The following is a 12,649-nucleotide window of genomic DNA, read 5'->3' on the forward strand; positions in this document are numbered from 1 at the left end:
CCTGGAAATCCTTGTGAGCTTTCTGGGGCCCATTTGGCAGAACATTCCCTGAGATCAAAACTACTGTGCATATGCTCAGGAATTCTAGGAATTTAGCCTAAAGATAGCAAAAAGGCATATGGCCACGGGTGTCCATCATAACACGGAGGTGGAAGCAACCTAGATATCTAATAGCGTGAAGTGAGTTAAGTAAATTATAGGCTGTGATCCTGCTCACACAGCCACTTACTTACTCAGTCTTTCAACAGCTATACTGAAAATCTCCTGTGTTCCAGGCACTATTTCAGGCTCTGGGGGTTCTACAGTGAATAGAACAGACAGGAGCCAGCCTAGTGGGAGGCAAGAGAGGATGGAGGGATGCATAGATGGATGAAGGAACGGATATTGGTGAAGGAGTGTTCTTTCCCCAGGGAGCTCAGGACAGGTGTCCTTGAGGAGGAGACATGAAGAAGCCTAAAGGAGAGAGAGCAAGCTGTAGACCTCTGGGCCAGATGTTCCAGACAGAAAAGACAGGGCTCAGCTGGTGGTCCTGCAGTGGGAGCTTGGCTGGTGGTCCCATGAGTAGCAAGGAGGCATATTGAGAAGATGAGCCGAGACTCAGGAACGAAAGGGAAGTGGATTGCTCGTGGCAAGGTGGAGTTTGAGCAGAGGAGTCCTGGGAGCCCATTTACATTGTTGAAGGGATACACTCTGGGGGTGAGGGCTGAAGCAAGGGCTCCAGCTCCACCACTGTCACCATGGACCAGGCAAGAGAAGGTGCATCAGGAGCGAGCACTGGGGGAAGTGTCAGGGTCTTGTCACAGAGACAGTCACATAGACATGTATCTGTTGACCGGGAACGACACTCCAGCCCTCATCCTGGCCTGAGTGGGGCCATTGAGATGTGCACAGGAATGAAGTGGAAGAGACCAGTGAACACATGGATCCAGCTGCCTGGAAAGACTGGCTTTATCTGCTAAAACTGGACGTACACAGAATCCAGCAACACATAGCATTTCTACTCCTGGCTATGTGCTTGACGGAGATGTGTGCATGTGCCCCAAAAGACCACATGAGAATGTCCTCAGCAGCGCTGTTCCTGATGGCCACTATCTGGAAGCAACAGGAATGCCCAGCAATAGAGTGGGGCACATTCATCCGGCGGAACACTGCCCTCGATGAGAAGGAGCAAGTGACCATGACTCATTGTTGAGGATTGGTTCACCCATGTGACGTGGAGCAGTCAGGGAGGCCAGACTCAGAGGTCTTGTTGTTTGATTCCATTTACATCAGGTTCAGAAACAGGAGAAGCTAACCCACAGTCTTGGAAGTCAGGCTTCCCATGGGTGTGAAGACTGCCGGGGCAGGGCCTCTGGGTGCTGGGCACAGAGATGCTCACTTTGTGACTGGCCATTGTGCCCAGTCCTTATGACTGTGGTCCTTTTCTGTGTGTGTCAGACTTCAATCAAAAGGTGACTTTTTTTTTTAATAAAGTTTGAAAGTGAAAGTCTCTCAGTCGTGTCCGACTCTTTGCGACCCCATGGACTGACTATACAGTCCGTGGAATTCTCCAGGCCAGAATACTGGAGTGAGAAGCCTTTCCCTTCTCCAGGGGATCTTTACAACCCAGGGATCAAACCCAGGTCTCCTGCATTGCAGGCAGATTCTTTACCCCCTAAGCCACAGGGGAAGAAGCCCAAAAATGCTGGAATGGGTAGCCTATCCCTTCTCCAGTAGATTTTCCTGACTGAGCACTTGAACCAGGGTCTGCTCCATTGCAAGTGTGAGCTAATTGTTATTTTAAAAATCTGTGTTTCTGCGTTTAGAAGTGTATGAGAAGATGTTCAAGAAAATATGTGATAGAGATTATTTTGTGGGGAGAAGATTATGGGTGGACTATAAAGAAAGTTGAGCACCGAAGAATTGATGCTTTTGAACTGTGGTGTTGGAGAAGACTCTTGAGAGTCCCTTGGACTACAAGGAGATCCAACCAGTCCATCCTAAAGATCTGTCCTGGGTGTTCATTGAAAGGACTGATGTTGAAGCTGAAACTCCAATACTTTGGCTACCTGATGTGAAGAGCTGACTCATTTGAAAAAAACCTGATGCTGGGAAAGATTGAGGGCAGGCTGAGAAGGGGACAACAGAGCATGAGATGGTTGGATGACATCACCAACTCGATGGACATGGGTTTGGGTGGACTCCAGGAGTTGGTGATGGACAGGGAAGCCTGGTGTGCTGCAGTTCATGGGGTCACAAAGAGTTGGACACGACTGAGCGACTGTACTGAACTGAACTGAACTGATTATGGGTGATTGTCATTCTTTTTTTTCTTTTGTGTAGAAAATGTCTAAAATTGCATATGTGTATATGCCAACTCTATATATGCTGATGATTAGCAGTCTGAGGCAGCAAGGGCTTTGACACCCGAGAGGATATAGCACTTTATCCAAGAATTGATGTTGAGGAACTCAGAAGCTCCAACTAATTGAGCATGTCAAGAATAAAAGGGAATATTTGTTAATTGAATGTCATGTTATGTCCTCAGTCACGCCTCATACAAGATAGGCAATTCAGAATTCTCAATTACCCGATTAAAATGCTAATTATCTCATACCTTGATAAGGCCACCCTCTCCGGGGGAGAAACAGCGGCCTCTCCCTGATGCTGCCCTGACCACAGCCATCCTTGCAACCGCCCTTGCCTCTAGCCGGCGGGTTCTCCTTTTCCAAGGTCTCCGCACCCCAGGGGCCTCTTCCAGAGCACCAGCTCCAGCTTTCCACTGGCCGTCCCTGGGGTTGGTGGGCCATGTGTCCTAGCAGACCCATTCCCGCTCCGTCTGGGCTCCCTGCACAGAGTCCAGAGTCCAGAGCCCTGGAAGGCCCAGCACAGCATCACCCACCACTGGTGCTTGGGGAGCAGAGGGCCTTGTCCCACCCAGGCAGCTGCTGTTCCAGCGCCCCCATCACTGACAGACCTGAGGTTTAGAGGCATCGGGGTCAGAAATCCTGCATGGACTCCAGGCTCACAGGACTCCTTCAAGAGGTTCTCTGACCACAGCACATCACCATGCTGACCCGCAGTTTTCCTCATTGGCAAAGTTGGAAACCCTCTCCTCCCCCCGAAGGATGGTCGTAAACGCCAAAGGCTACAGGAGGCTACTGGGTGTTTCTTGCTGGCTGGGCCTGTGCCAGATCATGGTGGGAAGGCAGCAGCGGCCCCAGTCTGGCCAGGGTTTGTCCTCTGTCCCTGGTGGTGCTGCATTGGTACCAGGGCAGGTCTTAGCCTGCTGTTTGCTCTGTTATTGGAAGTTCTGGGGGGCTGTGTCTCAGCCTGCTGCTTGCAGTGTCTGACGGCTCCTGTGGACTGTTTTCAGATCCCGAGTTCCTCTCCAGTGCGTGTGTTGTGTGTATGTACCTATGAGTGAGTATATGTGTGGGTACATGTATTTACATGTATGTACACGTATGTCTGTACATGTGTCTCTCCTGCCTGGGTAGAGGTGCGGCCAACCAGTTTGGCTTTGTCGGTTTGGCTCCAAGTATCACCGGTCAGGTACTCAGTTTTTTGTTGATTTCCTGGCTTCAGGGTTTCCAAAACCATATAAGTCCTTCACCCTTGAACCTGAACCCCATGGAGGACAGACCTATGCTGCGAATTCTGAGGAAACCTCCACTGTTTTTTCCCAGGGCCCAGGAATACTTCTGCACTGCATCCTGTGATGCTGGTGAATTTTCTCCAAGTCTGTCCTTTTGCAGAGGGTGCATCCTTGCTCTGCCCCTGGTGTTATGTCAGGGGAGAGCTCAGTTCTGGCCCCCAACTCTGGTTTGCCTGAGGTCTCCTCGCTGTCCCCATGTGGCAATGAATGCCAAGCCCTCCAGGCTCGCAAGACGGGCAGCTTCCTCTTCTGGCCTCACCTCCCTGCTTCTCCTATGGACATGGCTCTGCTTATCACCTTTAATCTTCAGCTCTGCAGGTTGGGGGTCAGAGGGTTTCTGGCCGCGGACTCTGCCTTCATCTCATCATGGCTCTGGAGGGGCTCAGTGGTAGCTCACAGCCAAATTCAGCCGTGGACGTGTATCATCAGTAGTCGGCCCCTCCGGTTACACAGCAGCTGACCCCTCTTTGGCTCACAGTTTGCCGTCTTTTCTTAAAAATCGAGTGGGTCTTTACGGAGCGTCCTCCCATTGCCGCCTGGTCTGGGAGACATCCGTTGGGACTGAGGTGGCTCTGCTGCTGCTGCGATCTGTCCTCCAGACCCGTTCCTGCTGAGCTCTGACCGGGCCATTCAGGAGCCTCAGGTCAAGCCTGTAGCCCCAGTTTGGAGCATCCTCGCACGCCCACCCCTTGAAAATCAGAAAAATGTTAAGACTTGGGGCCTGGGCCACAGCACTTGCCCCAGAATGTGTCCACAGCCCAGGGCCGAGGTCCTGGGGAGAGGGGTTCCCTGAGGAATGTGAGCCAAAATAGGGCCCATTGTATCTGTTATGCCCCCGTTGCATCGGGTGGTTCTTGTGTCATGTCAGACAAGTTCACCTGAAACAGGATCAGGTGCTGAAGTTCAGTGTGAGGGACTGGAGCCCTTTTGCGGGAGACTGGATTTCCAGCATTGGTGTTTGCGGCTCTTCTTGCGGGTGTGGGATCGTGTGACTGGCAGAGGCAACCCTGGCTACAGTTAGCAGATGAAAACTGGGTCACCCTTCCTCAGTCTGGCACTTCCGTGAGCCATGCGTTTACTCTAAAAGGCTTTTCTTTACTTAAGTGGGAGCGATGTGTGCGATGAAGACTGTTTCTATTGAGTAGATTACAGGGCGGGACAGTGCCCACTGCTGAGACTGGGAGCAGGTTGGGGAGCCAGTGCTACCCCGTTCCCCCAGGCTGCTCTAGCGGTTCTGGCTTGTTCATCTGCCGCCCTTCTGCCTGTGCCCGTCTGCCCCCGTCACCCGGAGAGCAGCTGCTGCCCCCTGACCTGCTTCTGTCTGGGCAGGGCCTCGTCCCCCAAGGCTCAGGGGAGCCCTGCGGCTCCGTGGCCGGTCAGCATCCCCCAGTCTCTGGGGTGCAGCTGCACGGAGTCCCGGTGTCTGAGGCCCCAGCATCTGGGCAGGCCGTGTGGAGCCGGCGTGGGGCCCGGGCTTGGCCCAGTTGTCCTGTGGCCTCAGTAACCGAGGCTGAGGTCGACGGCAGCTGCCTGAGCGCTCCCACTATGCCTGTGGGGGCGGCTCGTACCTCACACGGCTTTCCTCACCTCCCTGGCAGTTCCTGGATTCTTTTGTGTTGAGGAAATATTTCACTTGCAGATACCCAATTATCCTGTGAGATTTGTAAAGCAAGTCTGAAAGCTGACTGAATAGAGCAGAACCCTTCCTGCATAACAACTACTTTATACCCAATCATAACAATTACACATAATTTGTGTTTACAGTGCCTGAAGATTAGACTCCTCCGTTCAGACGTTCTCTTAAACAGGCCCAGAACATGCAGGGCAGAACTGCCACTTAGCATGCCCACAGGCGGCCTCGGGGCTCTGAGCACACCCCGTGGTCGGTCTCCCCCCGACTGGTGGTCAGTGGGTGGGGCGGGGTCCACTTGGACCTGCTTCTCAACTGGGGCCAAGCTTTGGCGAGGCCTCAGGGAGGGGGTGAGAGCAGCCCCCCAGTGTCTCCCCCTTCCCCACTGGGTTCTGCAGAGGCGGGGCCCTTGGCACCCTGAGTCCCATGCCCAGACAGTTTCTTACCCGCTCAGGTCCTGGGGTGTGTGGTGAGCGGCAGGGGCAGGGACCTGGCCTCTGCAGAGCCCTGGGCAGCGTGGTCTCCCGAGGGTTCCAGACGCTGCTCACGTTTGTGGATGTGGCGGGTCTGGTCCACCAGTCACCCCCAGGATCTGCCCCAGGGGGACAGGGTTGAGGCTGGCTCATCCTCTGACCTCTCACCCTCCACTCCCGCACTTGCTGGGCTCTGCTGACAGCCGAGCTCCCAGAGGCCTCCACTGGCTCTGACTGTCTGGGTGCAGCCTGGAGGTGGGCTCCCAGTCGCCAGTGACCTGCTCTGGGCTTTCATCTTCCCTCCAGAACTTGCTCTTGGACTCCCAAGCTCAGGGAGGGAGCTTGTCTAGGGGACCAACTAGTCGGTGCCTACCCCCAGACTCTGCCTCTCTTCCCCCACCCAGAGCCCACCCAGCCCTGCTCGTCTACACACCGACCTGCCCCCCATCCCCAGCCCCCAGGCCAGAGCCCAGCAGCCCCTGTTCTCCTTCCTCCGCACCACTCCCCGGGGTCAGGCTCGGGGCCCCGGGTGAGTCCCACACTGGGGCCCAGAGAGCTCTCATCCCTCCCTGGCTGTGCACCTAGCCCCGCCTGGTGGGGGAAGGATGTGACCACCGGAGGAGGGAGTCGCAGGGACATGCCCCCTCCAGCCTGCAGAAACAGGGGGCCCCACCCCAGGCCGTCTCCCCACCGGACCAGACCTGTCCTCCTGATGGGCCCGAAAGGCTGGCACTGAAAGTGGCCGGCTCCCCCAGCCATGCTCCCTCTCTGCGCTGACCTCTGTGCTTCAGTGGCCCGTGTCCTCCAGGCTGCCAGCCAGTGACCCACGCTGCGGAGCTCAGGCCTTCCTGTGGGCGCGGCCGAGGGAGGCCTGGGCTGAGGATTTGCACGGGGGCGTGTGTGCTCCGGTGACCCCACTCTGACCCATCTTCCTTCGCCCGCAGCCTCTTCGAACACTACTGCTACTCCCGGGGCGGCATGCGCCATAGCTCCTACACCTGCATCTGCGGCAGGTAAGCAGCCACCTGGGCCACGGGGGATGATGGAAAGAGGGGGTTGGGGGGGAGTGAGGGGACCCCACCATCCCCCAGCTTAGACGCACTGTTTGCTCTCCTGCCCCCGGCACCTCATAAGCCTGGAAGTCACTCCCCACTCCTAAGGCTCTGAGAGTGGAGGTTGCTTCCTGCCCTCCCTGGGCAGTTCAGGGTGCAGAGGGGAGCCATCCCACCACTGCCTTGCCCTCCCATCCCATGTCCCGCTGGTGGCTCCTCCTGGGGCCAGCCTTCCTTGCCTCCTCCACACAGGCAGCTCCCAGTGTGTGGGGACCAGGCCATGACCCCAGACTGTGACGGCTTCTGTGTGCAGGGTGTGTGGAAGGAGCTATATCGGGGCAGGAGGCTGTGGTTGTGTGTGTGTGGCTATGTGTGCATGTGTGTGTGTGGTTATGTGTGGCTATCTGTGCGTGTGTGGCTGTGTGTGTGCGTGCGTGTGTGTGGTTATGTGTGGCTGTGTGTGCGTGCATGTGTGTGGTTATGTGTGGCTGTGTGTGCGTGCGTGTGTGTGACTGTGTGTGCATGCGTGTATGTGGTTGTGTGTGGCTATGTGTGCATGTGTGTGTGTTTATGTGTGGCTGCGTGTGCGTGTGTGGCTGTGTGTGTGTGTGTGTGTGTGGTTATGTGTGGCTGTGTGTGCGTGTGTGTGCGTGCGTGTGTGTGGCTGTGTGTGGCTATGTGTGCGTGTGTATGTGTGGCTGTGTGTGCATCCATGTGTGTGGTTATGTGTGGCTGTGCGTGCGTGTGTGTGGCTGTGTGTGCGTGCGTGTATGTGGTTGTATGTGGCTATGTGTGCGTGCATGTGTGTGGCTATGTGTGCGTGCATGTGTGTGATTATGTGTGGCTGTGTGTGTGTGTGTGTGTGGCTGTGTGTGCGTGTGTGTATGTGATTGTGTGTGGCTATGTGTGTGTGCGTGTGTGTGGCTGTGTGGGGAATAGCACAGCCACGGGTGCATCTGGGGCTCTGCCATGGGGGGTGTTACTGTAGTTCTGTGTGTGTGTGACATGTGGCTGGGGGCAGGGGGTTCTGTGCGTGTGTGTGTGCGCATGTGTGTGTGGGGGGTAGAAGTGACCGTGCATGTGGGGCAGCTCATCGCCGTGAGCGTGCAGGCCTGTGTGTCTTTGAGGGACACGCCCCGGCTGGGGGGGGCTCCCAGTCCCCCAGGCTCACCCCATCTCATCTCCCCATGCTCACCCCCCGGGTCAGAGGCTCAGGCCTCTGCCCCGCCGGGACGGAGCCGGCACCTCTGCTGACACGCACGTCCTTGGCACATGAATAATACATGTGAACATCTCAGTCCTTGGCAATGTTCTTCTCTGGTGGATAGAGAGAAAAATCATTATTTCTACTTTTATGATTCCTGAGACTCCTGAACGGGGCCATAAATATTATACCCAGGTGGGTTTTTTTTTTTTTTTTCCTTTGGACAGACTAAAAAGTCCTTTTTTCTTAAAGGTATCGCTCATTAGGGAAGCGCTCTCAAGCTGAGGAGCGGGCAGCCGCTGGCTCCCTGGCTGCGGCCCTGGCCCAGCCCGGCCAATCTCCATGTAGCCCCGTCACAGTCCCGGCCCTTCCCACTGGGCCTCCCCTCCCCGTTTAGCCACCGGGACGCCCGGCTTCCGTGGGGTCCCTTCCCCTGGCCTGCAGGCCCTTGCTCCCACATCAGGCCCACATCCTCAGCCCCAAGGGCACCTCCCCGAGCAGCCCAGAGGCCAGCCGCCAGCTCTGTGGCTGCAGGACGCCAGGGCCACCGTGCCCGTCACCCCGCCTCAGGCTAGGGCCGGGCCCACTTGGCCCTGGGCCTATGCTGCAGGCTATGGCACTGCCCACGGGGCAGGGGGTTGGGGCGCCGGCCCCCGGGGCCCGCTGGGTGAGAATGGGCTCTTGACCACCCCCTGATGCTCCGCAGTGGTGAGAACTCAGCTGTGCTGCACTACGGACACGCCGGGGCCCCCAACGACAAGACCATCCAAGACGGAGACATGTGGTGAGTGGGGCCAGCCCCCAGCTGCCCTGGCTGGCGTGCGAATGGCGGGGCCCAGGTGGGACCCAACCCCAGGCGTGGCTGATGGGGGCCCCTCGGCCCCAGCCCAGGAAGGCTGGCCACAGCGCGGTCCCTGGGCCTGCTCTGGGTCTAGACTTCTCCGCCAAGGCTTTGTCCTCCATGTTGTCTCCTCTCCAGGACCAAGGAGGCCCTCAGAGGGGAGTGGGGGCCAAGTGCTGTGAGGGTAAGGCCCCACCTCAGAGGAGGACCTGCCCTGTGACCCAGCACCCACCGTGCTCGCGTCTCCAGTTTGGAGCAAGGGAGACCCCTAGGGAGTCCCCTGCCCTCTGAACCTGCCGGCTCTTGCCTCACGACTCCTCGGCATGAGCGGCCAGTCGTTCAGGAGGTCAGAGGGGGTGCTTGGCCCTCAGGACTGCTTGCCCACGTGCCACCGCTCCTCATGGATTCCTGACTGAGCATATGTGGGCAGGTCCCACAGCCTCCAACTCCCTAGTGTGTAGGGCTCCCACTGGGCGTATACCACTCCACACTCTGAGCGGCCCCTCTAGCCTTGGCAGGGGCCATGGACACCGTACTGACCTGGAGCATCCCTGTCCTCAGCTCATGGGCACTTGTGTTCCCCGTCTGTACTCTCCACCACCCAGACGTTGGGCAGGGCCAGTCCAGGCCAGAGGCCGAGAGCCGCCCAGAGGCCACAAGTTCCACGGGGCCTCCTGTCTTGCCCTTGAGACATCTCGCTATGGCCACCAACTCGCAGGTGTGGGCCGGAGAGCTGGTGCACATTGGCCTCAGTTCAGTTCAGTCGCTCAGTCATGTCTGACTCTTTGCGACCCCATGAATCGCAGCACGCCAGGCCTCCCTGTCCATCACCAACTCCCAGGCTTTACTCAAACTCAAGTCCATTGAGTAGGTGATGCCATCCAACCATCTCATCCTCTCCCGTCCCCTTCTCCTCCCGCCTTCAGTCTTTCCCAGCATCAGGGTCTTTTCCAATGAGTCAGTTCTTCGCATCAGGTAGCACATTGCCCTACCTTGTCCTTTGGTCCTTTCTCTCTTGTTGCTAAGGCAACTGAGCCCCTCTGCCCCACTTCCCACCAGCACCAGTTCATCCGGCACCTCATCCGCCTCGGTTCATATGTGCCATCCTGTGAGGCTTTGACCCCATGCTCGTATTTTGGTCATGCCTGCACACTGGCCAGGACCCGGCCTCAGGCTGGGAGTTGGGGAACCTGCGCATAGGGGGCCCTCGCCCACAGCCATCAGGGTACCTGAGCCGAGAGACACCCCATTCCAAGCTGTCACTGCCCAGTGTTTTCAGAAACCCACCCAAGCCCAGGGTGCCCCCTGCCCCAGGGCGCCCCAGCACCACTGGCTGTGGTATCCACTCGCCCCGGGTCAGTAGCTGGATGGGATGTTCTGGCTCGGGACCCTCTTGGCAGGAGCCCAGCTCAGGCTTCTGGGAGGAAGCAAAGCCTCCAGGTTCTCTCTGAGCCTGAGTTTACTGTCTGTCGGTGGAGATGGCATGCAGCACTTGGCCCTGCGCGGGGTACTGGCGGGGACGTGTCAGGACCACAAGTGCTGGTGGACACACGGTCCCAGGGGCCTGGGCCCACAGGACAGGGACAGGGGCACACAGAGGGGGACATCGGCGTGGTCACAGAGGTCACTGCAACCCCGCTCACTGCTCACTCCACCCCCGGAGAGTCTGAAGCCCTTCCTGGCGTGCGGGTCAAGGGTGTGCAGCAACCTGGATGGGGTTCTGGCCCTGCCTGACACAAGGTGCCGCTCATGATATAGATTCGCTCACTCTGATCCCATGAAGTGGGTGTCTCCCCCTCCCACCAGACCCCCCCCCCCAACATGTAGTGGAGCCACTGAGACCCACGGAGCGTCCGGGTGCAGAGCCAGAGGGATTTGGGGGAGGGGTCAGCTGCCTCCAAACTGACTCAGCTGGAGACTAAGGAAACAGGGGGGTCCTGCCCTCTGGGCCACAGCTGGGTCACTGGTGGCCCCAAAGGGAGACCAACTGGTGTCTTCAGGGACTCATGCCTCCTAGAACATGTCCTAACGCTTTTGACTCTGCAGCCTGCTCTGGCTGAGCCAGGACGTGGGAACCCAGTCCCCAGGCGGGCAGAGCTCGGGTCACACAAGCAGCCACAGCTGTCCCTGCGGAGGGTCCTGCGCCAGGGCCATGTGGCTCCGAGTCTGTCTTCTCTGTGAGTTCACACAGCCCGGAGGAAGTGGTTGCTTCTCCTCTCTCTGTGTCCCAAGAGAGTCCTCACCCATGAGAGGCGTGTTGCAGCTGTGTTCTGGGGGCGCCTGGCACCCTGGGGCCTGGCTGACTAGGGACGCCATGCATCAGACCTCCACGCATCCAGATGCTGTGTCCCCAACCCTCCTGGGCAGCGTGTGGCACCCGAGTCTCCTGCTGCTTGAGAGTCAGGAGTGATCCAGAGAATCCCACAGATGTTGATGCCAAGCCCAAATGGGCAATTTTATTTTTCTAGTGCTAACTTTGAAATGTAGCCAGTAGAATAATTATGAGTTTATTATAGTCAATTTATTATGCAGCATTTAGAACAACATGTTTTGTTGATTACTGCTACTGCCAGATTGCTGGCAGCATTTATAATCCATTGTTTTATTGAAATTGATCTGCCGAGCGCCTACTGTGTTCGGTAAATAATAAATCACTCTGTTATCCCAACATAAAAGTCACAGCACTTCATCATAAGGTATGAAAACAAAATATGAGCCTGGTGTAGAATTTTTCTGAACCTGAGTGTCTCTCTCAGTGCGACTGTTCTCCAGGTGCCCATCCTGTGGTTCGCTCTGGGTCTCAGTTCCTTGATGTAAGGTGAAAATGCCCCAGAGATCTTTAACATTTAGGAATGGGGCTGTTTGGGGGCCAGGAGCTGGTCCAGGGCAGTCAGACTCTGCTGGAGAAGGTGGGAAGTGGATGCCGAAGGCCATCCCCTCTCCCTCCAGCCCCAGAAGTGTGGTGATGAGCATAGAAGGTCCCTGGCTCAAATCCTTGCCCCACCCCCCCCGCCCAGCTGAGTGATCACCCCTCTGAGCTTGTTTCTCCATCCATCTTTGTGGGTGAGAGCACCCAGCTCTGGGAGGACTCACTGATTATAAGGTTGAGCATGGAGCCTGCACAGGGGGCCCCTGGTGGGATTGCTGCTACACACCAGAATTCCCAGAGCCAGCAGCGCACCTGTGCCCCCGAGACCCACCTCCCAGCAGCGCTTCCAGACAGATCCTGGAGGCAAGAGGCCCCAGCGCATTGCAAGACAGAGCCAGTTTGTTCACACAACTCTCAGGTCATGTGGTTGCCTGCTGTCTGTTTTCAGCCCTAAACTGTCCTCGAGGCTTGCGCCGTGTGGGGCGTGTAGCTGGCCAAGTGCCGCATTGCACTCCTCTGTCCTTCCAATACCAGGTGCTGCCTGGGAGCTGGGCCCGGCAATCGGGGCCTGTTTATCCGATGCACTGGCTCTTACTCCGTGTCAGACGCATCACCCAAGAGCTGAGAAGGGGGTTGAGGACCACTCCTCACACCACACCAGCCCCGCCCACCCCCGTTCATCTCAGCCGGATGCTGCCAGACTTGCTCTGCCTGGATCCGAGGGTGTGGGGGGACGAGGACTGGACTTCGATGTGGCCTCGGGTCCCCGCGGACCTCCCTCTCGGCTGGTTTGGAGGCGCACAGCCTCTTGTGGGGCCACCCAGGGCTTTGCTGTCGCCTCTGAGAGCCCTTTTCCTGCTGTGGCCCTCAGGGCTCTCCATGCACCCCATCACTAAGTCACTCTCCTCTTAAGCCATTAGTTGCTTTCTGTTTTTGTTTTAAG

The 12,649-nt window shown here is 57.2% G+C and overlaps 1 protein-coding gene across 2 annotated transcripts in view; it reads left to right on the forward strand.

The window, feature by feature from the left end:
* PEPD (peptidase D) overlaps positions 1–12,649 on the forward strand; it is a 118,148-nt gene that overhangs the window by 87,171 nt on the left and 18,328 nt on the right. For both annotated transcript variants that reach the window (XM_020899266.2, XM_070450993.1), the window contains exons 10-11: positions 6,685–6,753; positions 8,703–8,780. In XM_020899266.2, the coding sequence (XP_020754925.2) occupies positions 6,685–6,753; positions 8,703–8,780 (147 nt within the window). The remainder of the gene's footprint in view (positions 1–6,684; positions 6,754–8,702; positions 8,781–12,649) is intronic.

Source organism: Odocoileus virginianus, chromosome 20, assembly GCF_023699985.2.
Source record: "Odocoileus virginianus isolate 20LAN1187 ecotype Illinois chromosome 20, Ovbor_1.2, whole genome shotgun sequence".
Taxonomy (NCBI): Eukaryota; Metazoa; Chordata; class Mammalia; order Artiodactyla; family Cervidae; genus Odocoileus; species Odocoileus virginianus.